Below are 26,125 nucleotides of genomic sequence, written 5' to 3'. Positions count from 1 at the left end.
GACAATGTCATAATATTAAAAAAAATAAACAAACCAACTAAATTTAAATAAATGAAAATACTAAAAATAAATAAAGCAAGTTCAAAGAACAGTCAAAACTGGTATAATTTATTTTAGAAAGAAATACATAACAAGTATATATTATAGTTCTAATTCAGTTCATTAAAATGACGATAAATGAAGATTTTTCAACCCGAAAAGAGTTCGTACTGTCAAGATTTGGGATTTATCTCTGATTTAATTTAAAAAAATCTATACATCAAAATGTAGCAAAAAATATAAGCTTTAAGAGTATAATAAATATCTTTGACAGACAATAAAAAAAACAGATATTTTATGTTATGCTACAATACCCAGTAAATAACTGCACAAATCATGTAACACAAAGAGCCCGTCCTGTCAAGATTTTCCCCTTTAACTAACTCAAAAATAAAATATTTTATATCAAAATATACCATTTATTATAGGCTTTAAGAATGTGTCAATATTTTTGACAAACATTTATAGTTTAGAAAAAAAATAACTTTATTTGTTCCCACATCCAATAAGAAATTGAACATTTCCGGTTGCAAAACGTTCGTCCTGTCAAGATTTTTAATTCATTTCCAAAGATATTTCAACAAAATATATATCACAATATAGCGAAAAGTTTAAGCTTTAAGAATATGTTAAGTATTTTTGACAGACATGAAGTAATTTTTCAAGTATTTGGTGTTTTGTTACCGTACCCTCGTAAAAAACGACACATTTCACGAAACAGAATAAGTCCGTTCTGTCAAGACTATTCCACTTTAACTGGCTCAAAATGAAAAAAATATATATATCAAAATGTGCTTATGACTGAAAGCTTTAAGAATAGATAAACTTTATTTCACAGACGTGGCACATTTTACAAATGATGAACTTTATTCACCAGCATGTCCCTCTTTTTATCGCCATTTTCTTGTCAAAAGAAAAGCTCGTCCTGTCAAGATTTTCGCTTTATCATTTTACATTTTCCAAAAAATTAAATCAATTAAAAGCACATTTGTTATTCTTTAAAAATCAATTTAATTTTTTGAATTCCATTGAGTAAAACTAAAGTTATAGCCAAAAATGTATCAGAAAATGCCCGTCCTGTTTTTTCTCGTCCTGTTAATAGACCCACCCCTGTGTTAGGCCTCTCTCCTACATGCACACTACACGCACACATGGCCATTAATTCTAAAATATCAAAACATAAAAGATCAAGTCTTTATCAAGCCGTTAATTCTGGTTAAATGTTATTAAATTTGAAAAAATCGATGAAAAAAATGAGCCAATTCACTATATCAAAAAACATTTTGGGGGAATTTTAAACCTGTGTCATACCTCTCATATTGCACCGGAAGTTGGGACATTGTTTTTTCGGCGCAGACTCAAATGTTTATTTTGATTTTGCTCGCGCCATGAAAAAAAGTAAATAAATTAGGCATGAATTAAAAATGACAGACAGAGAATAAATCAGATATCGGGTAAGTGATCGATACTTGTGTTGGACTAATGAGGTGAAGAAATTTTCACCTGATGCATCGTGGAGTGGTCGGTATGGGGCCGGTACAACAGTCCTCCTTAGCTGGCTCCAGTTAGTCTGGACAGCCTTGGGAGTGGGGACATTATAATACTTGGCCATATTTTTTAAGTTTATTTTTGGAACGGGGTTTTTGTATCATAGAATGAAAATGCAACTGTCGATCTCTTAAACACTTCGAAACTTCGTTAATTTTGTAAAGACAGATAGTCTTTGTTTGCAAACCAAGAAAATTGAAGCTGTATTAAGATTAGAGTGATGATTTTTTTTCTCTTTGACCATTATTGATTTTTTAAGTCTTCTATGTTATGTTTTAAAGAAATCCAATGTGAATTATATACAGACTCATCAACATATTAAAATTGCTGTTTTTATATGCAATGTAGTTGCCTATCAGTGTACATGTTGTGTTGATAAATCTTGTGTTGAAATATATAAATTTTGAAAAAGCAAATTGAATTAAGTACAAGACTTGGTTGAATTAAGTATTCAATCTACAGGTGCATATGATAATCATTGATTCAACTTTCCATTTTAAAATTAAACTACATGTACTTCAGTGATTGGGATTAAAATTTTGCCAATGCCCACCCCACCCCCCCTTACCCTTCATTTCAATGGGACAAAATTTGGAATAGCATCTATGGCCAGCTATACGTAAATATTGTAGACCAAATGTACAATGTAGCATTAGCAAACTTTTAATTTATGCTGGAGATTAATTGTTCATTAAGAATTAAAATGTTTGTTTTTCAGTATTGTACATGTATATAACTGTATCATATGTCAATCTCGATCAATTGTCACATCTGATCACTTCCCTTTTCTGTTTGAGTTTTTATACTTATGTATTGTCTAGTGCTTAATCATAGTTCATATGAACACAGAACCCTAGGTTGTTAAGGTGAGAGCCTATTTCATTTTATTTGTTTAGTTACAGTTAGATTTTGTCCATTTATGGTGGAAATGTATGGGATTAAGTACCAGATAACATGACTCCACCATCATCAATCTTTTCAATAGGGGAGTTCAGAATCATATTCAGTTGGCAAGTCAGTTTCTACAACAATTGCAGTTTGATTCTGGTTACCAACATTAATATTTTCTTTTGCAAAAGATAACTTGTTTTGTTTTGTGTCAAGCTTTTAAAAAATACTTTGCTTTCAATTTCAAATGGGACCACCAGTACATACTTTTCTGATATTTTCGTGTTATTTAAGTTCTTTAAAAATACAATATTAATTGTTCTTTCTTTCAAATGCATAAATGATGAAGAATATGCAATCCCAACAAACCACGAGAAAGAACTATTTCATTTCCCGGTCCTCAAATCCCCTTGAAAATGTAGCGATCAAAACACCCGCATGTAGCTGCTAATAAAAATGTTGTTAAAAGACATGTTCATGCCTTTTAAACTTAATGTATGCTCATGATGTGGCACATTACTCACTCAATGCACCATTTTAAGAGGAAATGCGACTATGGTGCATGGCGCACAGTAATCCTCATCACTGGTACATGTAACAAATTTAGAAATTGCATATTATATAATGTAATTGTATACAGAAAATGGTTGACATTCAAATTAAGAACTCACCTCATATATATTGTTCTTAGCATTTTGAAATCAGATTCATGCAAAGCACAAATGGGTTAGGCGTGTTGCATTGACAATATCTCTTATAGTTGCTCACTGAAGCAGGAGATTTTCCATGTAAATCCTTAGTACTAAATACTTTATTGGCACATACTTAGTTAAAGCAAAAGACGCAAACTGGATGTAATTTGTACATAAATGTTTTGTCACCATTAGTTAATAAAATATCAATTTTCAACTGCTCAATCCAAGTTTTAGTCTTGCTATCATTAGTTTTAAGATAAGGCAGAGTTTGTTAATTCATTTCCTGTTTATTCTTGTTTATTTTGATTGTCTATTGTAGTGTGCTAATTTAGACCACTGTTGGCTCAACCATGGGAACTCAGGCTCCCACGTCAGCAGATGCCTGTCTGAGTATAGTTCACAGTTTAATGTGCCATCGGCAGGGAGGGGAGAGTGAAAGTTTTGCTAAAAGGGCCATTGAAAGTCTTGTCAAAAAGCTGAAAGAGAAACGTGATGAACTGGACAGTCTAATTACAGCCATAACTACAAATGGTGCTCATCCTTCTAAGTGTGTAACAATACAGCGTACATTGGATGGAAGACTTCAGGTAGAGTATTATTACGCTATAGGGAAAATTAACAATTTTTGCCATGTCATTTAACTTCACCATAGACAGACATACTTGTATCATGCCGTGTTCTCCCAAGGGACTTTTAGTATCATGGTTATGTGATTTTCCTGTACTGTAGATAATGTTTCATATGTGATGTTATAATCTGAAAAGAAAGGATGACTTCTCTTTCAGGGAGACACTAGGAAGAAGTGGGGATGAACAGGGAGAAGGGAATGCGTACACGCATCATTTACTAATGCTTTATAAAATTATGTGTTATATGTTCCTAACATGCACACAATATAAGCAAGCATTTTTATATATATTCATTTTCTTTTATTGAGATAAATGTTAAATGTTACTTTTTCTTTAGGCTACATATGTAAGTAAATATTTTGGACAAAAGGAAATCAGCCTGCTGATTGAATGATTGACTGCATCATATATTCATGAAATAGACCCTTTTGTGCTAACGTTGGGGTTGTCGATAAGCATGCGTAGAGCATGCTTAATATACACTTCCGTGAGGAAAATTCTTTTGTTCTACCCAAGCTCTACGTAGCGGAAGTGTATATTGAGCATGCTCACCAACTTACCACAAAAGGGTCTATTGAATTTCTAATCTTTACCCCTACCCCTTGTCAAATTTATTACAGCAAAATTAATATATGATCAAGTAAATCAGAGCTTCTTTGTTATATTGATTATTTCTTTGTTAGCAACACTGCAATAGAAAATTTCATGTAGTAACATTCTGTTGGAATTTTCATTTTGTTCTGTTTTTTTTTTTCTGATCCCACTTAATCCATAATGATTTCTTGTTCAAAATATCCAGTCTCTTCATATAAGTTGATCAGGAGCACCAATAATCATGTTAAAAATTTTACTGACAAATCAAGACAAACTTGATTGACATATATTTATTGTAGCAGTCGGTTCTCAAGCTTTAGAAATGTCTGTTGAAATGGAAAACTTACTGTTCTGTTATGAAACATGCAGTTCAAAAGAACCCACATGACAGATTTACACATTTTGTAATGAAATGTGTACGGTAAAACATGAATTATCGTAAGCTGAAGTGATGAATGTTCATTCCATATCCTGTTTTAAACGTTTTAAACAAAAAGCCGATTACAATAATTGCTTATAACCAATAATTCGATAGATTTCAAAAATTTTTACAATTTACATACATTTTGTAAAGTAAGGTCTTTTGGATTAGTCAAATGTTTTCATTGTGAAATGCATTAATTATCTGCCATAGAGGTGAAAGTACAATTGCCAGTACATGTACATGTACGTAAAAAAGTTCTATGACTTTAGTCCCTGTATTACAGGTAGCTGGCAGGAAAGGGTTTCCCCATGTAATCTATGCCAGGATTTGGAGATGGCCTGATCTACACAAGAATGAATTAAAACATGTCAAGTATTGTCAGTATGCATTTGATTTGAAACAAGACAGTGTCTGTGTTAATCCTTACCATTATGAGAGAGTTGTCTCCCCTGGTATAGGTAAGTTATTACATATGCTGCCACTATTATCGACATTTATTGATAACTACATGTACATTACTCGTATTTAATTCTATCAAAAGTGAATTTGCTGGTTTTTTTAGATAATAATACAACTACATTTAATATGTTAAGATTAAACTTCAAAATGTATATTTGTATATTGAACTGATATCAAGTATCTGTTAGTGTTCTCACCAAAAATCTGAGAAAATTATTGGCATAGCACAGCTTGTTTATCTTATCAATAAATTTAAAATACAATATTTACATTTGTATAGTGCATTATAACCAAAATTGAATTTCGATTGCACAGTGCTAAAAACAAAAGTGATGTAATTTTTTTTACTAGGAATTTTAACACTGGGTTTAATGTCCTCACTAGACAGAAATAAACAGGTGCTTCTCCCAGCTCTGAATGACCAGTGCTCCAAATGCCCCACCCTGAATGTTCCTGTGTCCTTTTTTTTTATAATTTCAAAGTTATGATCAATTTTGGATAAAAATGTCACCTTCATGTAAGCCATTTCTATGAAAATAAGCATTAACTCCCTACTTTTCTGTTAAGTGTTGTACATGTATATATTACATGTATTGAAATTATAAAGTTTTGCCAACCTACTGACCCTGAAGTACAGAACGAGACATAAAAATGTACCATGACTGAAGACCAACATAGTGGTGTACCATGACTGAACACCGATATAGTGGTGTACCATGACTGAACACTGACATAGTGGCATATTATGACTGAACACCAACATAGTGGCGTACTACTTTTAGAGTGATTCTCAATAAAAAAAAATGTTTACATTTGATTTTTTTACTCTTTTCTGTATTGCGAGTGGTTAGCTCTACCACTCTTTTGCAGGAAAAGTTTAAAAATATCTTCAAAGACTAAAAAGATATTCACTGCCACACTAAAAGTGGGACGCCACTATGTTAGTGATCAGTCGTGGTACAATTGCGTGTCTGTTTCTGTTCTCTAGCTTTCTAGAAATTGAATTTGATGGTAGAAACACGATTATTTTCTTTTTTTGTCTTACGAATGTAAACTGTAGTACACTGGTCCTGTCATGAACTCTGTTGAAGAGAAAATAGGTCTGTTTTGACACCTTCTACTATTACATAGCTAATGATTTACCTTAATACATGTAGATTTGTATATCACATGTTGAAGTAGTGTTAACATGTTAAAAAATACCTTATTCTCACTGCTATCATATTCTGTGATTTTTATTATATTGTATAATGCATGTTATATTATACAATATTGTAACAAATGGATCAGATTTCTCCATAGCTTTGAGATATACTTTTTCAGCACAAGCTTTAGTAATTCGTTAAAATGCTATCATTTAATTATTATTAAAGATTGGAGAAATTTGATAGTGCTCAAGTTATAGTGTAAGATACTCTCATGAAATTGAAAAGTTTGAATTCTCCAAACCCTTGTGCCTAGCACCACAATGTTCAACCATTACTTTCATGACATTAAAACAGAATTCAAACCAATCATCTGAGGGGAACAATAAACCCTGTGTTACATTATTGGTATATTAGCACAATGGGTGAAGAAAATGTTAAATTTGTTTACAATTAGAGAAAAAGGGTAATGTACATGTATCTATTTTGGCTGAGACCAACTACCCTGGTAGATATGTCTCCCCCACTTACATGTATCATTTTTGCTCAGTCTGTCTGTCAATCTGTGACATTGTCTGTCTGTCACACTTTTGTAAGTACTACTCCTTGTAAACTACTACCTGAACAAGAACTATTGTCTCCATATACATGTCGAAAATGAAGTGATGTTGTATCTTATACATACATGTAACATTACCTTGTTATTTTCAGATTTGTCTGGACTGACGATACAGCATGCAGGTAAGACAAAGTCTTATATTGTTGGAAACAAGGGTTGTCTATGTAATGCAAGGTCTTATTATGTTGTGAACAATGGTTGTCTAGGTAACATAAGGTCTTATTTGGTTGTAAACTGTGGTTACCTAGGTAACACAAGGTCTGATATGGTTGTAATCAATGGTTATCTAGGTAACACTAGGTATTATCTGGTTGTGAACAATAGTTGTCTAGGTAACACAAGGTCTTATTTGGTTGTGAACAATGGTTGTCTAGGGTAAAATAAGGTCTTACTGTGTTGTAAACAATGGTTGTCTAGGTAACTCAAGGTCTTATTTGGTTGTGAAAATTGGTTACTTAGGTAACGCTAGGTCTTATATGATTGTAAACAATGGTTGTCTATGTAATGCAAGGTCTTATTATGTTGTTAACAATTATAAGTTGTCTAGGTAACACAAGGTCTTATATGGTTGTAATCAATGGTTGTTTAGGTAACATAAGGTCCTATATGGTTGTAAACAATGGTTGTCTAGGTAACACAAGGTCTTATTTGGTTGTAAACTATTTTTACCTAGGTAACACAAGGTTTTATATGGTTGTAATCAATGGTTGTCTAGGTAACACAAGGTGTTATATGATTGTAAACAATGGTTGTCTGGGTAACACAAGGTCTTATTGGTTGTAAACTATGGTTACCTAGGTAACACAAGGTCTAAAATGGTTGTAAACAATGGTTGTCTAGGTAATACAAGCTATTATTATGTTGTAAACAAATTTATAATTTGGTTGTTAGACTTCTCATTTTTTTATAATTTTGGTCGTATAATATGCTGTAGTTGTCACCCATAGAGTAGACATTTTGTTTCCTGACAGTAAAGTGAGTATTGTACAATAACATGTCATGCCACAACACTAGGCTAGGAATGATTGTGGGGCTGTGATTAGACTTGTTAAAAAGGGGCCAAAAACAAGCATTTTACAGATTTCAGGACAATAAGGCCATAAAAGAAATGTCTTTTTAGGGTTACATTCTTCCCAAAAATAGGGTAGGTAGGTAGGCATTTTCATTTTTTTTTATGCCCCCACAACGATAAGTTGGGGGGCATATTGTTTTACCCCTGTCTGTCCAACCGTAATTCTGTCCGTCGGTAATTCCGTCCATAATTCTGTCCGTCCCATAAGTTTTCCGCACTTTTTTTGAAAATCCGTGAAGATATTGAACTGATTTGAGTCTTTCATGATTAGTAACAGATCGAGTTACAGTTTTGTTCAGCTATGTTGAGTTTTACCAAAATTGTGGGCCCTAGACTTAAAAAATTCCATGGAAACAACAGTTTTCCACACTTTTTTGGTAAACCCTTGAAGATATTGAACTGATTTCTTTGTATGTGAGCCTGGCATGATTAGTTACAAATCTAGTATAAGTTTCATTCTTCTAAGCTGAGTATTACCAAAATGATGGGCCCTGCACATTAAAAATTGTATTGAAATAATAGTTTTTCGCTTTTTTTTTGTAAATGCTTGAAGATATTTGACTGGTTTTTGGTATGTGAGTCTGACATGATTAGTTACAGATTGAGTTTAAGTTTTATTCAGCTATGCTTAGTTTTACTAAAACCACACGTGGGGGCATCATTTGTGTCTCACAGACACAAAAACACATCTCATAAAGTGCTTTTTACAATTATGAGTTATGATATAGCTGTATGAAGGTTAAATGCTGGGGCATCACTTTATCTAGTTTTCATTTTTTTTTTTTTCGACTAAAGTTGAGCCTTTATTTGTAAAATAACATCATTTTTAAGTCATGAAAGTGTATGGTTTTAAGTAGAAAGTTTAATTTTTAACATACACACCTATTAATCATGTCTTTTATTACAATACACTTATTTTTTCTAGGAATTTTTAACAAAATATAAGTACACTATATTTTAAAATGTTACCTGCAAATATGTTTTAAAAAGTTACAAAGTTCTCTGTTCATTCATGTATTTTTGAAAGACAAAGTGAAAAATGCATATTTACATATATATGAATAAAGTGTTATCAAAATGTTTCATTCATCTGTTTTATAAAACCTTGAGTATGAAGAATGTCTGACCTGTAATGTTATAGCTGTACAAATGTATGTCTGGTACCGTAAAATAAGTGGCAACAAGCAGAAACCGCTACCCTGTCTTGAGCAGCTGAGTTCACTCTAGAACTAATACAAGTTCATGTTGCTGATTGTAATATGTGTTTCTTCATAGTCTTGTTCTATGTATCTTCTATGTCTAATAATTTTGTCTGGTTTTGTGTTTTGGACTTCAAAATTCAAACCTCCTTAAAAAAGCTCCGTAAGTACAATCAGTCTATTTGGAAGCGCTGACACGAGAGATTTGCTTTCTTGGTGACAGCATTTATTATATTTTAGTACCACGATACTCGTGGCTTCCATTGTGTTCATCATCAGTAATACGCTTGGATTTATGTGATATAAATCAGTCTCATATTCAAACGCTATTGTGACCTGGTTTTAAACGTACTTTCGGTTTTACCGGAAATGATCCGTATTTTACCGGAAATTACTGATTTTGTTAATTTTGGAGAAAAAATTAGGGTCGGTCAGGAAACCCAAAACAGACATTTTTTTTGGGGTAACTTGAGTTCAAGGGAATGAATCTCTTTGAAATTAAACCACAATATGTCATACCACAAATTTAAGGCTGGGATTGATTGTTGAGACTGCAAATTGAACTGTTTAAGAATTATGGAGTAAATACGGACTAGAAACAGGCAGTGTCAGAATGAATATTGCAAGATGTCATACAATACCTTAAACAAGAAGATGGAATTGATTTTGGGAGCTGCTACTTGAATCATTTAGGAATTAGGTACCAAAAACAAGCATTTTCATATGTCATGGGAAGAAAAGGGCGTCTTTGAAGCTGAATCTGAACCTGTGTTTTGAGATTTTTTTTATGGTCCCCCGCGAAGCGTCTCGAGGGGCATGGAAATGCCGGGCGTCCGTCCATCTGTCCGTCCACATATTCCGCACTTTTTTTGTTATGCTTTTACCAAATAAGTTTGTTTTTTTGGTATGTGGCCTTATTATGAAGAGTTACAGATTAAGTTCAACTTTGGTTACGGTTGAATGAATTTTACGGAAGTTATGGCCCTTGGACTTGGAAAATTTCAGTGAATTTACGGTTTTCCGCTTTTTTCTTTTTTTTTTGTTATGCTTTCACCAATTGATTTTAAATATTGTATGTAGTCTTACTATGAAAAGTTACAGGTTAAGTTAGACTTTGGTTAGAGTTGAATGATTTTTACGGAAGTTACAGCCCATGGACTTAGTTCAGTGAATTTAAAGTTTTCCTCACTTTTTTTGTAAAACACATAATCCTACTTGTCTAGAAATAATATGCAATTACCAGAAATCGTCATTTCAAAATACCTGATGTTTAAATCAATGTCTAAGTGGGATACATTCTTTTCCTCATGTTTAATTAGATTTATGAATTAGTTTCTAGTTAGAAGAAAGAGAAAGTTTTGTTGTAAAGACAAATTTCTTAAGAAAACTGAAGTATTTTGTTTTTACCCATTTACTCCGAAGGCACATATTTTGAGTAAATTTTAAAATAAATATTTGTGCAGTTTGTATTAAAAGGAATTTTCAAATTGTTGACCTTATCTTATGCAAATAAGAGGATTTTTTTACATGGATAAGATGAGAATCGATTTTGTTCTTTGAGTCTATGCACATAACAAAAATATGCAATTAACAGGTATGCAATTAAGTTGAATCCACTTCATTGGTCAATTATATTATTATATTTGTCAATGAGATAAGGTAAAATATTTGGTTGGAACTACATACATGTACTTGTAAACAACAAATAGTAATCGACAATGTACATGTATATTCAGGTCTTACACAATATACATGTAGTCACATATATGTTTATTGATTTTTAACACATCTATCTTATGGTGGTGTCCATGAAATTGAGGTAAGTATTCTATCATTAAATTGGTAAAAGCAAAAACAAACTAACAAGAGTGCTAATCACAATTTTTGCACCTGTCTAAAGTCAGGAATTTCTGGCCTCTGTATGTCTTGTTTCATTTTCACCTTTAGTTTATTTTTACTTGAGTATATAGGGGCAACTCTTTCATTGTACCTGAGTAGAATGATGTTTTGGAGCCAGCTGCAGCCTGCCTTGTGGTCTGATGATTTCCTTGTCGTTCATTGAAGACCAACGGATGGCCTTGAGCTGACATTGTCATCACGTTGGAGTTATTGTCTCGTTGACATATACACCATTCATATTCTCGTTATATATAATTACTGTTTAAAAGGGTAGTCGTCTGTGGTTATTGTATACTGTGTACTTATACAACCAGCCGAGTTACCGATAATTCAGACAGAATCAGTAAATGGAGACATACATTTTTAATTCACTTTATTACCCGGTAAATTTTTATATGTAGATCTGGGGGTTGGGTCTTTGGCCTCTCCCTTATGAAATAAAAAATTTTATTTAAGGTTCGGCTAAAGTCAATATCTAGGACATTCCTTAATGAAATGTTTTCATTCATAGTTTTAATAATACATTAAATTTAGCACTGAAACATTGCTAAATGCATCTTTATATGTATATGACGTACCAGCACAAGTCAAACTTAGCAACGCATGTTTTATAACGTCTATATAACATTAACAACAAAAATGTAAACAACATATTTTAGAATAAATCTACAGTTGTCAAAAACATGATTTGACATCTGAAATTCATATAGTTCTCTTCATAAATGAACAATACAGTGCAAGCTAATAATTATTTGTGACAAATTGCTAGATCTGAACGAAAACTTTAATATTTCAAGTTTATTGGTGTTGGTATTTAGCTGTATCATGGTATAAAGTATCTCAATTCATCTAAATTTAAAGGAAAATTAATGCTAGCTGTAGATTTTTCTAATGTACGCTGCTTACATTTTTTTTGTTAATGTTATGTAGACGTTATAAAACATGTGTATAACTTCAACAAAAACGATCATCAATGTAGCTGAACAAACATTATTTCAGTGATGTTGCCTCAAACATTACAATTGGAACTTTGGGCTGGTTTGTCCATACTGTCCTCAACTATTTAGGGCCAAACCACTGTGGTTGTATCAAGCTGTGCCCTGTGAAATATTTTATTTGCACCTAAGATTCCTATTTCAAGTCTGACTGGGCAGTTGAATGTTTGTCTCCAACTTGCTAAAGAGCAGTCATCATCAAAGCAGGTAACACAACTGTTTTCATGATGTCCTTTGGTAGTATTCCAGTTAGAGCCAGTCTCATATTAAGTCTTTCATAATATATTTGCAGACTTGGTTGTGAAAAAAAGGTATGAAAATTAGATGTGGTATGATCCGAATGAGATAGTCATCCACAAAAGGTCAAACAATGTACAATTAAATAGGTCATGACACAGTCTTCAAAGATGGGCAAAACCCATACCATTTACATGTAGCATGCTGTAAATAGCCATAAAATGAATGTTGTAAAAATATTCATAAAAGACAAAAATCGGTCTTATCTATAGTAAAAATGTAATACAAATAACAATGAATATAAAAAAGCAACAACAAAACACTGCCTTTTTTGTCTATTTTTAGCTCCACCCACCAGGCTTGTGAAAGATGAATACGGGAGTGAAATGGGTATGGATGGAGCCAGTAGCCAGCATGGTATGTCAACAAGGAATAATGCAAATTTGATCAAAATAGTATATAGTTACCTCCCTTTTTGGCTTGTGAATATGGGAAGGGCTATCATTGAATGAAATAGCATTGTTCATTCGGTGGGTTTTTCTTCCCCATAAATAATTTTATCATGAGCAGTGTCTGTTATATGAAGAGGTACTTTAATCAAAAAGAGAGAGAGTTATACAGTAAGATAAAACAGTAGCATGTTCAATAAAGGAGTATGCATATATTTCTTTTCTTCTTAGGCCAACTAAAATAATTCTTAGTTCTCAGGTCTTCCATCATCTTGCCTTGCAACATTGCAGTTCCCCTACCCAAAAGATTTTATTTGTGATTTTGAAAAAAAAAGTATAAAGCCTGGTGACTGTCTTAAAGAAAAAAAAGAGAAAATAAAGTCAAAATACTTTTTTCTAATTATGCCTTACCTTGACATTAATGACAAGGAGAAGTTTTAGTTCTATTTGAATGACAAGTAACAATATTGACATTTTTGTTTATGTTATTTATTACTACAACTTCTCCCTGTAAAGACAAATGGGAGAAGTGGGCACAAACATGAAGAAGTTTTTGCTCATTTCTCCCTCTACATTAGACCCTGTGTGGCATCACAGTTAATTTTTTGTTCCTGACAAGAAGAGATTTATAAGCTAACCTAACTTGAAGGGATATTAGGTGAAAAAAGAACAGATACATGTGTAGTGAAACTCAAATAAACGGAGTACATTTGTATATACAACTCCAAAATAGTATATACCTTCAAAGGTCATTAAATGTGCTCTACAAACACAATCGTGTCTTAAAGCACAGAAAGGTCCTGTCAACAAAAGTAAAACATCTATTGTAGCTGAATGTTGATATTACTTCAAAATCAGGCTAAAGTGTATTGCATCTGTGGACTGGCACATCAATCCTGGGATGGGTTAGACTTGTTTTATATGACATTAATCACACCCCCCTTTTATAATGCAAGGTCAGAAATGAATTGAAACAACAAACTTGCTTATAATAAAATTCATTCAATAATACATTCAATTCTGTCAGCACTGAGGTATATTTAAAAGTACTGAATATGTCTGTTGGTGTCTTTTAAAAGTCTAAAAGAAACACATTCGTTTCCTTATTAGGTAAATTGTCTCTGAGTTTTAAATGAACAAATTATTCGTGTTACATTTTTAAAAATATATATATGCATATAAACAGTTTATACATATGTAAAGTTTACTTGTATGACGGGTACATGTTAACTGAAACATTAATTTAAATATTTTTATTGTTGACTGGGCTGCACTTGTACTTGTAAATTATAGTGTTGCTATATTGTACTTTTGTATGTGATTTATTTGCCATTTGATTGGTTGTTCATCTAGGTCAAGGGTCACCGACCCCTCAGAGCACAACAGTCCAACACCAACAGCTTCACCAGACTCAACAATTAGCAGGGGCGGGGCAGGCTGGACCATCCATCCATGCCATGTCCCCCCAACAACCCATATCACCTTCTCCTCCTCAGTCAGGTTAATGTTTGGCTGTGTGTTCTGTAGACTGTCACATCTAAGCTTTTGATTGACTCAGACTTTTTTTCATTTAGTTAGATATCACTAATATTGAATTGAATCAAGCAAAAGTTAATCAGACAATATTTTTATGTTGATATTGAAATGAAAGTGAAAACTTTTTTAGTTATGAAATATATATTGAAAGTAAATCTATCTACCATTGTATTTTGTCACACTGTGCTCAAATTTGGTCTTGATCTCTATAAAAATAAATGAATCTCATGCATCAAGTTTTAGTGCCTAATTTATGTCAATAAAACTGCATTTATGGACATGGTTGTGTTCACCATACATGCATGGACAATTAACAATATTGTCTGCCATACTTGTATGGTCAGTTGACAACATTGAGTCTACCTGACATGTATGGACTATGTACATATTGTAAAATGTTTCATATATAGAGATTTAAAGTGATTTTATTTTTTTGTTTCCTGAAGTAATTATGATTGGAATGCTGAGTATCAAAAAGTTATTTCTACAAATAAGTATTGTGCTTTTCATCAAGAACATATATTTACCTCAGAATTAACATAGCACTGAGTAAAGTTATGGTAGTGACAGTCTACTTCATTGGCTTCTTTTGCATAGAATGTAGTTGCTTGGTGATGTATGTTCACGTATGCTTGCTATGCCATAGCCAGTAGTGTAGAGTTATAAAATTAAGAACCTACTTTTTTACAAAGGGTAAAAGTTTAAAACGTTGTAATGATATAACTTTATATTTTTGTTAAATGAGAATTTAAATTGCCCTAAAATTTGATGATGTCTTCTTTCTTAACAATTTATATATACATTTGTATATATATTTTATATGATAATCAGTTTGTTTTAACATCAGTGATTTGTCAAATTATAGTCTTCCGTAAGACAACAACTTCATTATTGTATATTTTGATTCCATTTTACAATTTAATTATTTTATCTTGTCAACTTTGTTGGGTTAATATATTAAAGTTGGATCGTTGTGGACGCTCCTACGCTCCTACATGATAGAATTGCCCCACAACAAAAGTCTTCTTCCACAATAAAATAAAGACTATCATCAATTTATTCTTATATATGTTGATTATTATTTAAATGGTTGGACCAAGTTAAAAAAAAAACTTAATTAACCAGTATAAAATTTGTTCAGGAGCTCATCCTTTACTTCTACATGTTAACTGGCTATGGCTTTGCCTTGTGTATAACCTTGCTTGATTGTGTTTGCTGCTCATATATACAAAATGTGTATGGTGTTCTGATTTAGTATAAAGGGTCAGATGTTAATTACCTCCCTTGGTTAAGTATGATAGTCATATATTTAGTGTACAGTTTAAGGGTCTATGGTCTGATGTTGATTACCTTCCTAAGTTGAGTATACTGATCATACATGTATATATGTTTATAGTGTAGTGATTATTGTCCCATCATTAACATTAGAATATTGTATTAATGTCCTTGATACTTTAGTTCTACATGTATCTGGATTGTATGTTTTTAATGGAAGGTATGGATAACCTTTAAAGTTTGGAAACATTGCTTCATACATGTATTTGTTGATGAAGTGTGAATTGGCTCTGCACAGTTCTTAGTTTGTTGATTACATGTATTTGTTGATGAAGTGTTAATTGGCTCTGCACAGTTCTTGGTTTGTTGATTACATGTATTTGTTGATGAAGTGTGAATTGGCTCTGCACAGTTCTTAATTTGTTGATTACATGTATTTGGAGGTTTTTTGATAAACCACCTTAAAATGACAAGCACCACTTCTCAAAAAATCCTGTTATCAATTGTTTATGCTACATGTATGTCTAGAAGTTCTGTATCTAAAAATGACAATAATCATTTGTGCTGTATGTGGATGTACAAATGTAGTTATTGCATGTGACAAAGTTTAAAACAAGTGTATAAGCTATTCCCAGTGCTATAGAATATTTTAGTTTCACACTTAGTGTCATTCATAAATCTACTGGTGGTCTTTTTTACAGTCTATTCTTTTGTCTTGTACTTGTATGTATCTAGTGTATCCTTTTAACCCAGAAGTATTTCCATATGCATGTTTAAATGCTAGATATATCTGCATGTATCTAAAATGTGAGGAAAGAATGTTACTTTTGTTTTCTTTCCAGTATTTTTACATTGTAAATTGTACCTGTTGTTGAATGAGAAATTTTTGTTAACTGTAATTGTAAATGCAAATGTAATTGTAAAAATTTGATTTTACAACATTTTATTTTATTGCATGCGCAGTGTGCAAAAATTCAACATGCAGGTTTAAGTATTCTCTTATTGAATATTAATTGAATATTTGAATTGATGATCATAATACTGACATCACATGATTTGTTTTTTATCCAATCACAGCTGCCAGTTCTATAAGCCACACCCACGGAGTTCCCCAGTCACCACTTGATTGTTATGGCAACCAAATACCTCATGTTTCTCAGGCACAGCCAGCCCTCAGTCCATTTCCACGGAGTAAGTATGATGCATTATTACTGTATCAAGTATTTAGTACTTTTCCAATGATTTAGGAAACGGCGTCATATCTGTTTATTTGTTTGTCTGTTCTTGTATATGATACACTCTAGGAACTTCTTTTAAACCATTTAATTGGCTTTGATGAAACAATGTATGAAGGTTTGTGGCCCTATTGATTTGAATCAAGTTTTAAAAGAAGAAAGATAGTAGATGCTTAATGCCAAAGGATCTTATTAAACTGGACGGCTTTACAAATTTCAATCTCCTAATTATTCCTCCACTCAACCAGTGGGTTGTTTGTACCTCCACTCAATAAGTGGATTGTTTGTACCTCCACTCAGCCAGTGGGTTGTGTATACCTCCATTCAGTCAGTGGGTTGTTTATACCTTCACTCAACAAGTGGGTTGTTTATACCTCCACTCAGCCAGTGACTTGTTTATAGCTCCACTCAGGCAGGTGGTTGTTTATACCTCCACTCAATAAGTTGGTTGTTTAAACTTCCACTAAGCAAGTGGGTTGTTTATACCTCCACTCAGTCAGTGGGTTGTTTATACCTCCACTCAACAAGTGCGTTGTTTGTACCTCCACTTAGCCAGTGGGTTGTTTATACCTCCACTCAATAAGTGGGTTGTTTATTGGAATCACCTTATCCATTGACTCGTCATTCCATGGTTATTTTGCATCTTTTTTACCCTGTAAAATCATTAAAAATACATGTTTACATTGAAATGGTTAAAGGAAGTTAGTAATATTGTACATTTATTAGATTTTTATGTCTCACTATAAGTCAGTGTTAAGCTTTGTCAATGTTGCTGCTTCACCTCATTAACAAACTGCTATTAGTACTGATGATTTTAGACTTTGTATGTACTCAACTTACATATGATTTTAGACTTTGTATGTACTCAACTTACATATGATTTTGTTAATAATATACCATTTAATACCACTGATGTCTTGCTCAACAGGAAAATACAAGACATCCTATAGCCTATGTTGTGTGTTTGCGTTGAAAGGTCGAGCAATCTTTTCCTCACTGCATACACCATTTTTTGAATTATGTCAATTTTGACAGAATAATTTTTAGCCAAAGAAAGAGGAACAGATATGGTGAAAGCTCCAAAAAAATGAGCCATCCTATAACCTGACCCAAAAAATGAGCCATCCTATAACCTTACCAAAAAATGAGCCATCCTATAACCTTACCCAAAAAAAATGAGCCATCCTATAACCTTACCCAAAAAATGAGCCATCCTATAACCTTACCCCAAAAAATGAACCATCCTATAACCTTACCCAAAAAATGAGACATCCTATAACCTTACCCCAAAAAAATGAGCCATCCTATAACCTTACCCAAAAAAACATAATAGTTTATGTTTTAGAGCATTTATAATATTAAAAATGTCACTACCCCTCTTCCCTTATGATTTTAATTAGCTTTCAAAATTGGCTGGAGACATGTATTATTTCTGTCTGTGTTCCTGCTTAAGCTTTTATCTGTGAACATTTAATTGGTTTTATAACATTAAACCTTGTAATATATTACAGGTCAGAGGTCAAAGATTATAATGATCTAGAAACATTTTTTATTCTTTTCTATTTGCTTGCTTGCTGTGCTGTTCTCTGTAAATAAACATTTACTCACCTGCAGATTTTTTTTTATGTTAGGAATCGTGATCTCAGTTAATCTACATTAGTTTACAGTTATATTTGATCTCAGAATGGAATTGAATTGATCCAGTATGAATGGCTATATTTAACATACATTTTACGATGAAAATTGTCTTGATCTATCTTTAAAACACATTTCAGCCAACTAACATTATATTTATACTAGAATTAGACACTAAATCAGATTGAGTTACCTCCCTTAAATTAGATCTATTTTAAAGTGCAAATTTAAAGTGTAGTTTGTAAGGTTTTTTAACGTCCTTGACAACCCATTTCGGGTTTCGTAAGGACTGCTAAATTTGGTGGGCTGTAAATCATAATTATTTTTCTTCTTTATTCTTTAGTTTTCTCTCCAGCCAATTCTCTGCATCTTCTATTTTGTGTTTATTTTTTACCAGCTGAAAGATGTAGAAAATAAGCTGTAGAGGAAACTGAAGAAATCCTTTGGTCTAACCATGTTTCATAGGTTGAGGAAGTTAATTGACCACAGAAACATTCCCTAAGGAATTTTAAAACAATTGTGTGTCAAATTGTAACAAAACGTTTGTATTTCCCAAATAATTTGAATGCCTAATTTCTCAAAACTTTTATACGGGACACTTTTGGAATGGAGAAGGAGACTCCAAGATTATACTGTTGAGAAGGAGTTAACAGTTAATGTTAACATACATATTTTGCTATTTAAGTGGTGGACAGAAAGCCGTAAAAATTTATTTTTCACGCTATATAACCGCACATTATTGTTGGTTTGTTTGTTTGTTAGGGTTTAACATTCGAGCAGCAATATTTCAGCTATATTCAGACGAGATTATTGTTTGATTGTGCAAAAATTGATACCCGCAAATATCCTGACTTGACAGAATCTGTGAAAATTAGCAACCGCAAAAATTAATTTGTTTACAGTACCAGATGTAATTTATCTGTATGTTAATGCTTTACTTGTGATTTATGTGGTGCTTTATTAATGAATGGCAATACTGTACAATGGACAAAACAGATTGTTCCAATTAAAATAAAAATTAGTTTCAGGTTTAATTTCATACCTATTTCACCAATTATTAAGAAATTTTTCATCTATCAACTTTTGTCACTGTAGCCTGGATTACATCATGTTTTGGGGCTGGATGAAATTTTGTTTAAGATAAGTAAAGTATTTGCAGACAGTTATATAAATGGCTACTATAACTGAACAGTATCGCCATATCTCCTGAACCTGTTTTTATTAAAGCTATGTTGCTCTATGGTGAATTGTAAATTGTTCCCTGTATCTATTTTTAGCCGCTCCTGAAGGTGCTACGTGGACAGGGAACAATACTGCCACCTATACACAAAACCTAGAACCTCAATACTGTAAGTAAGCCAAGGGGAGATAAATCAGTGAATATTTTGTATTAATGTTTAGATGTTTATTAATCAGAAATGGTTTAAGGGAAACTACTTTTAATTATAATAAATTTCAGAAGTTCATGATTTGTGACAGTTACTTAATACTTTGTTTTTGTTTCAGGCATTTCCAGCCATTGTCGTCCCAAAACACACATATTTATAATACTTAATTTTCAGGTTCAAAGGGTGTTACTCATTTCCTGTAAAAACCTTTTTTATATGAACTCTTTTAAAACAGCTATCATTAGAATCTATCATATTCTGTAAAAATAACACGAGAAACAGAAAATTAATTTATATGGCCTATCTATGTAAAAATAACTAGAAACAGAAAATTATTTTATATGGCCTATCTATGTAAAATTAACATGAGAAACAGAACATTAATTGATATTGGCTGAATGTTTTATTGCTAAGTGTCTGCTTTATTGTATGTTATCCTGAATGTTTGTCACTTTTGGTTCCCACTTAAATCCCAGCTTTTTTGCCACTTGAGTGTTGAATATTTACCTTGGAGCTGTTTGTTTAGGGTATATATGCTTTCTCTTTTATTGAGAATTTGACTGGTAATTTGTTCTCAGTAGTAGAGACAGAAGAGAAATGAAACCACATTGTTTTGTAGATATAGATATCAGAAATAGCTAGACCAGATTATCACTGGTTGTCAGAAATAGCTAGACCAGATTACCACTGGTTGTCTGAAATAGCTAGACCAGGTTATCAATGGTTGTCTGTGCTGAAAATAGATTAAATTTCTTCCAACCTTTGTGTCACCATAAATGAGAAAGACAATAATCATCACTTCATGTTGGTTTATGCTGTTTCTTTACATTAGTAAATGTAGTAAAGTTGAATTTCTGTTTGGAAATGGTTGTTTTGGCATTCCATAAAAACCTTTTTTGTTGTGTAATGGCAAGTAATGATGAACATTAAACATTTTTCTTCAACAATCAAACTATTGACACCTTAGTTAGTAGCTAAATGGTTTAAAATCAGTGATTTAAAAGGGTCCAAGTACTTACCACAGCTGCAATAAGTCAGATATTTAAATTTGAAGTCTACTGCTGTCCATTGCTCCAATCAGACAATAAACAGGTCAGTTGGGTTGGCGAGTTACTTCCCTTTGCTCAAAGTTTAAAAAAAAAAGTCAAAGTCAGGAATATAAAAAAGGTCTATTGAGTACTGTAATATGAATTGTTGTGGATGTGAGGTCTGTAATCTCATCCCAATGCTTTAGCTAGCTTTATAAATAAACAATGAATTTATGTAGTAATTTGTATTTTTTAGACACCCTAAAATATCACAAGTCTTAAAAAAAAATGAGATGTAGCCAACTAGACCATCTAAAATGGTGAATTTCTTTTGGTCACCACGTTGTCCTCAATGATGGGCAAAACCTGTACCATAAAACCAGCTGTAAAAGTTGCCAGAATAAATGAAGTGAAAGTATTTTTAAAGGAGGAAAATTATCTATCTATAGAAAAAAATGTACAACAAATAACAATCAACAATGACAACACTGGATTCCTGGCTAGGGACAGGTACATAAAGGAAGAGCCTGGGTTAAACATGTTTGTGAGTGCTCAAGCCTTTCCCCTCACCTTGGACAAAGTCTATGGCAGTTTGAGCATATTTTTTTAATAGAATTATATGCCACAAAATTGGACTTTTTTAAGGAAGCAATGATTTAATTTTATTCACCGACACCAAATATCGTACAGCTCTTCAATTCAGTGTGACTTTGTTTTTTTTTTCAGGGAACAACAATCATTTACAGAGTCAGGAGATGTTAACTCCGCTGACCAATCAGCCACGTAAGTGCCATATATCATATCTAACAAGGCTATTATAACCCCTACTAACAAGATGATAGTAATAGGGACGTCTGTTCTTCTTTCCTGACTTAATGCAGAGGGATACCCAGTTCTTATCCCTTTGTCCTCCTATACCACTGTTCAGCTACATTACTGTGAACTAAATTAAAATTTCTCTTTTCTCTAGGTTGAGTTACTTGTTTTGTTACAAAGTAGTTTTATAAGGCTTGTATCTTGATTTAGAGTTCTGATATCATAGATGATTTAATGAGATCTAGAATATCACAGCTAATTACTTTCTGTATTTTTAACAATTTGTGTATATTAACTTTTCAGCTCCGGAATTCTGGTGTACTATAACATACTTTGAGTTGGATCAGCAGGTTGGAGAGACATTTAAAGTTCCATACAGTTATTCTACAATGAAAGTGGATGGCTATACTGATCCCTCTAGTCTAGATAGGTTCTGTTTAGGGCAACTGTCCAACGTTCATAGGACAGAGGCTAGTGATAGAGCTAGGTAAGTTGGGTGTCCTCAGGACTTAGTCTAGGGAGAGGGCTAGGAAAGTCAGGTGTCAATAGGACTGAGTCCAGGGAGTGGAATAGGTATGTCTGGTGTCCATAGGACTGAGTCAATGGAGATGGCTTGGTAAGTCAGGAGTCCATAGGACATTATAGATAATATTAATTGATTACATGAAATCATATCATGTAACTGATCAATAATTAATTAATGTTGCCTGTTATCCTGTCCATCTCTGACCAATAAATACTGAACTATATCTTGACCCCTTTTAATATTATCAGAATTTATTGACATGATTTTTTTATACTCTCATAATTGTTCTTATAAGGTGTTAAGTCAGATAAATGACGTGATATAATATTTTTCAGGCTCCATATTGGTAAAGGTGTACAGTTAGATTATCGAGGGGAGGGTGACGTATGGATTCGTTGTGTAAGTGACCACAGTGTATTTGTACAGAGTTATTACCTGGACCGAGAGGCTGGTCGAGCTCCTGGAGATGCAGTACATAAAATTTATCCCAGTGCTTACATAAAGGTAGTGATAAATTTCTTGAGTTTAAGGTTTTATAGTGAATGAAAATATATAATGCAATTTTGCATATCTATTTGGATTTTAGTTTCCTAAGAAAGATGATTTATAATGATTCTCCTTCAGCATGGTTTAAGGTATTTCCCCACTCAATATCATAAAATTGAGATTTTCAGCATGCACGCTTCAGCTAGCAAATTTAGATCTTGATTTTACCATTGAAAGTAGAGAAATTGAAAGAATCAATTTCATTCATGAAATTTGAAGAAAACTTAGAAAGTAAAACTGCAGGAAACCTTGTGCCAAAATTTAATCACCACCCAGTGGTGCATCTTGAATCACTGGCTCAACATAGAAAAGAATAGTAAAGTCACAGTACAATGGGAATGCCAGTGAATGATGATTTTAAAATACATTGTAGAAAACCTGTTTTGGGAAAATTCATCATGAAGATTTTTCCTTCTAAAAATAAATGATAAATGAATCAAGTAGCTTTGTTTAATGTTTACACCAATTTTCTCAACATTGCAAGTTTTCAGATGATCACAATATACTGCTGGCTTTCAAAGTGAGGTGTATAGAAATTATATATAGATATTTACATTCATACATGTTGTAAAGGTGTAATAAGTTTAAAAAAAAATGTCTGCTGTACATTTACCTGTCACTGATTACTTAGAAACGGAAATCCAGTTGTATGAGAGTTGTCAAGGGAACCAAGGTTGGAGCCCTTACCAAAAGAATATTTCAAGGATGAACAGGGAAAACAGACATACATGTACATAACCTGGAACCACCACCCCAAGTGCAAAGAAACAAAGGTAAATGAGCAACCTGAACTCCACTGAAAAGTGGGAACATGGCCCAGGTGCACTGGTAGGGTAGGCATCCTTATGAAAGACGAAAGTTAAAATCATTTGATTCATGTTATAGAGTACTGATTTTATGCAATCTAATTTTAGGTGTTTGATATCCGTCAATGTCATCGTCAAATGCAACAACAAGCGGCCACGGCACAGGCAGCAGCTGCAGCACAAGCAGCTGCAGTGGCTGGAAATGTCCCAGGACCAGCATCTGTGGGTGGTATTGCTCCTGCTGTAGGCAAGTATACAGGATTGAACAGAACTCCATGAAACACATTGTAATTCAGCTTCACCAATAGGGGCAAAAATGTATAGTTTTTGAAAATCTGCTGTCTGGATTTTGCTTCAATATGAATTTAACCTGACAGAAAAGCCTTTTGCAACAGTCAAATCAAGAATTTCAAATGCACATATATGCCCCATAGTCTATTGACTTTGAAATTTCTTTTTCATGTTTTAATTTAACCTGAACTACTCATTATAGGCCAGTGGTATATAGTATATAGTTGTGTTAGCATCAATACATTATGCTTCTATGGCTATTCCATACATACATGTATGCCCCTGCAGTCATTTTCAAATATTGAATCAATATTTCTGTGACAACAGTTTATCTTTATTAACAGGTACTCTCAAAAAAGGCAAGGAGAGCCTCAGAACTAAAATTGTTTTTAGTTTGTCTTAATATCCCTTTATTATTTCCCCCCCCCTGCTTATATATTGGGTATATATTGATATGGATATCTGTCCATCATTCTGTCTCAGATTTCTTGGCTTCTACTGGAGGGAATGATTAGTTTTTTGTATATGGTTTAAGCATGATGACTTGTACTGCGTCTCCCCATTCCAGCTTTCTAGGTCATCTCCTGTTTTCTAAGTGGCTTAGAATTTTTACATTTGCGGTATTGGTAAATTTTCGTCGCAGATTTCTCAGCACCCAATGGAAGGAATGATTAGATTTTGGGTGTCTGGCTTAAGCATGATGACTTGTACCTTGTCTCCCTTTCCAGCTTTTTATGTGATCAACTTCCTATTTTCCATGCAACTTAGAATTCTTACATGTGTGGTATTGGGAAATTTTCTGTCCCAGATTTCTCGACATCGGAATGATCGGATCTTTTTGGTATATGACTTAAGCATGATGACTTGTACTGCGTCTCCTCTTTCCAGCTTTCTAGATCATCTACTTCCTATTTGCCGATTGAGGTAGAAATTTTTACATACAAGGTATTTGGAAATTTTCGTCACATGTTTCTCAGCTCCCCATTGGAAGGAACAATTAGATATTTGGTGATAAGATTAGAAGATGTTAACTTAACCTTAAACACATGTACATAGCACTTTAGAATATAACAAGAATGGATTTTAATAATATACCAAAGAGACAATGACTATGATAAAAAAAAAAATCTGAATTTCATTGACAGTTTTAATTGCCAAAATCTGTTTTTTTTTCTTGGTAACAATTAAGATTTCTGTGTATATGATAATTTTTTGTGGGAAGTCAGGGGTGTAGATTTAGTGAGCATTGCGCACAGTTTTTGTAGTTATATTTTGAGCATTTTTATATTTCTCAGGTTTGAGTGCTGCGGCAGGGATAGGTGTTGATGACTTAAGGAGGCTGTGTATACTACGTCTATCGTTTGTGAAGGGCTGGGGACCTGACTACCCTCGTCACAGCATTAAAGAAACCCCATGTTGGATAGAAGTACAGCTCCATCGACCCCTGCAATTACTGGATGAGGTTCTGCAAACCATGCCCCTTAGTGACCCTCGACCTAGAGGATTCTTTTTAGGATGAGTTCTCTATTTTAGAGGGAAGAAAAACAGATCAGGTCAAAAATTAGGATGAAGAAAACCATGTTTTTGTTTATAACTGAGGATGGAAAATTGTTGTATTTTGATAGCAACTTTTTGTAGTCTTATATAGTGCTATTTATGTTTTACATTTGGTGGTTAAAACTCATCTGTCATTTACTCATTGTTATTGTATATCTGTGGATAAAACACAGGGATCATGTTGGAGAGGATGTACGTCAAATCCCCATCTAAATGTCAACTGGAGGGACCATGATCAAAATCCCCATCTTCACTCATGATGAAAATCCCCCAATTCTTAATTGAAAGGGTCATGGTAAAAATCCCCATTCTTAATTGACGGGGTAATGATGAAAATCCTCATCTTCACTGATAGGGCTAAGATGAAAATCCCCACTCTTGACAGTAGGGTCCCCCCTTGTAACTGAAGGGTGTCATGATGGAAATCCTCTTGTGAAGTTATATCATTAATCATCATAATTCTTTTCATTGGCAACAGATGGCATTAGGTGTATAACCTTTGTTATAGGTTTGCCCATGCCAAGAAAATTAAGGCTTTTATCTTGTTTTTGGCCAATAACATACTTTGTCTTCATTAAAGAGATTGTTTAATCAA

General features: G+C 33.1%; 1 protein-coding gene across 3 annotated transcripts; it reads left to right on the top strand.

Moving 5' to 3' along the window:
- The first annotated feature begins 1,390 nt into the window (after positions 1-1,390).
- Positions 1,391-26,125, top strand: LOC148597594 (SMAD family member 4-like). 3 transcript variants are annotated; one of them, XM_088562909.1, is made up of 13 exons: positions 1,391-1,493; positions 3,490-3,757; positions 5,101-5,275; positions 7,133-7,162; positions 12,788-12,859; positions 14,245-14,391; positions 16,780-16,893; positions 19,850-19,921; positions 21,715-21,771; positions 22,108-22,291; positions 22,666-22,834; positions 23,791-23,929; positions 25,269-26,125. In XM_088562909.1, the coding sequence occupies exons 2-13, from the start codon at positions 3,521-3,523 to the stop codon at positions 25,490-25,492; spliced, it is 1,620 nt and encodes a 539-aa protein (XP_088419035.1). In that variant the 5' UTR covers positions 1,391-1,493; positions 3,490-3,520; the 3' UTR covers positions 25,493-26,125. The 3 variants fall into 3 exon arrangements, with proteins under 3 accessions (XP_088419035.1, XP_088419037.1, XP_088419036.1); XM_088562910.1 differs by lacking the exon at positions 1,391-1,493 and adding an exon at positions 1,771-1,804; XM_088562911.1 differs by lacking the exon at positions 14,245-14,391 and having other exon boundaries at positions 25,269-25,641.

The sequence above is a fragment of the Perna viridis genome, chromosome 15 (genome assembly GCF_037379345.1).
Source record: "Perna viridis isolate PV_CMFRI_1.1 ecotype Kerala chromosome 15, ASM3737934v1, whole genome shotgun sequence".
Taxonomy (NCBI): Eukaryota; Metazoa; Mollusca; class Bivalvia; order Mytilida; family Mytilidae; genus Perna; species Perna viridis.
Note: the sequence above shows the minus strand (reverse complement) of the source record. Positions and strands in the feature narration are given on the sequence as shown.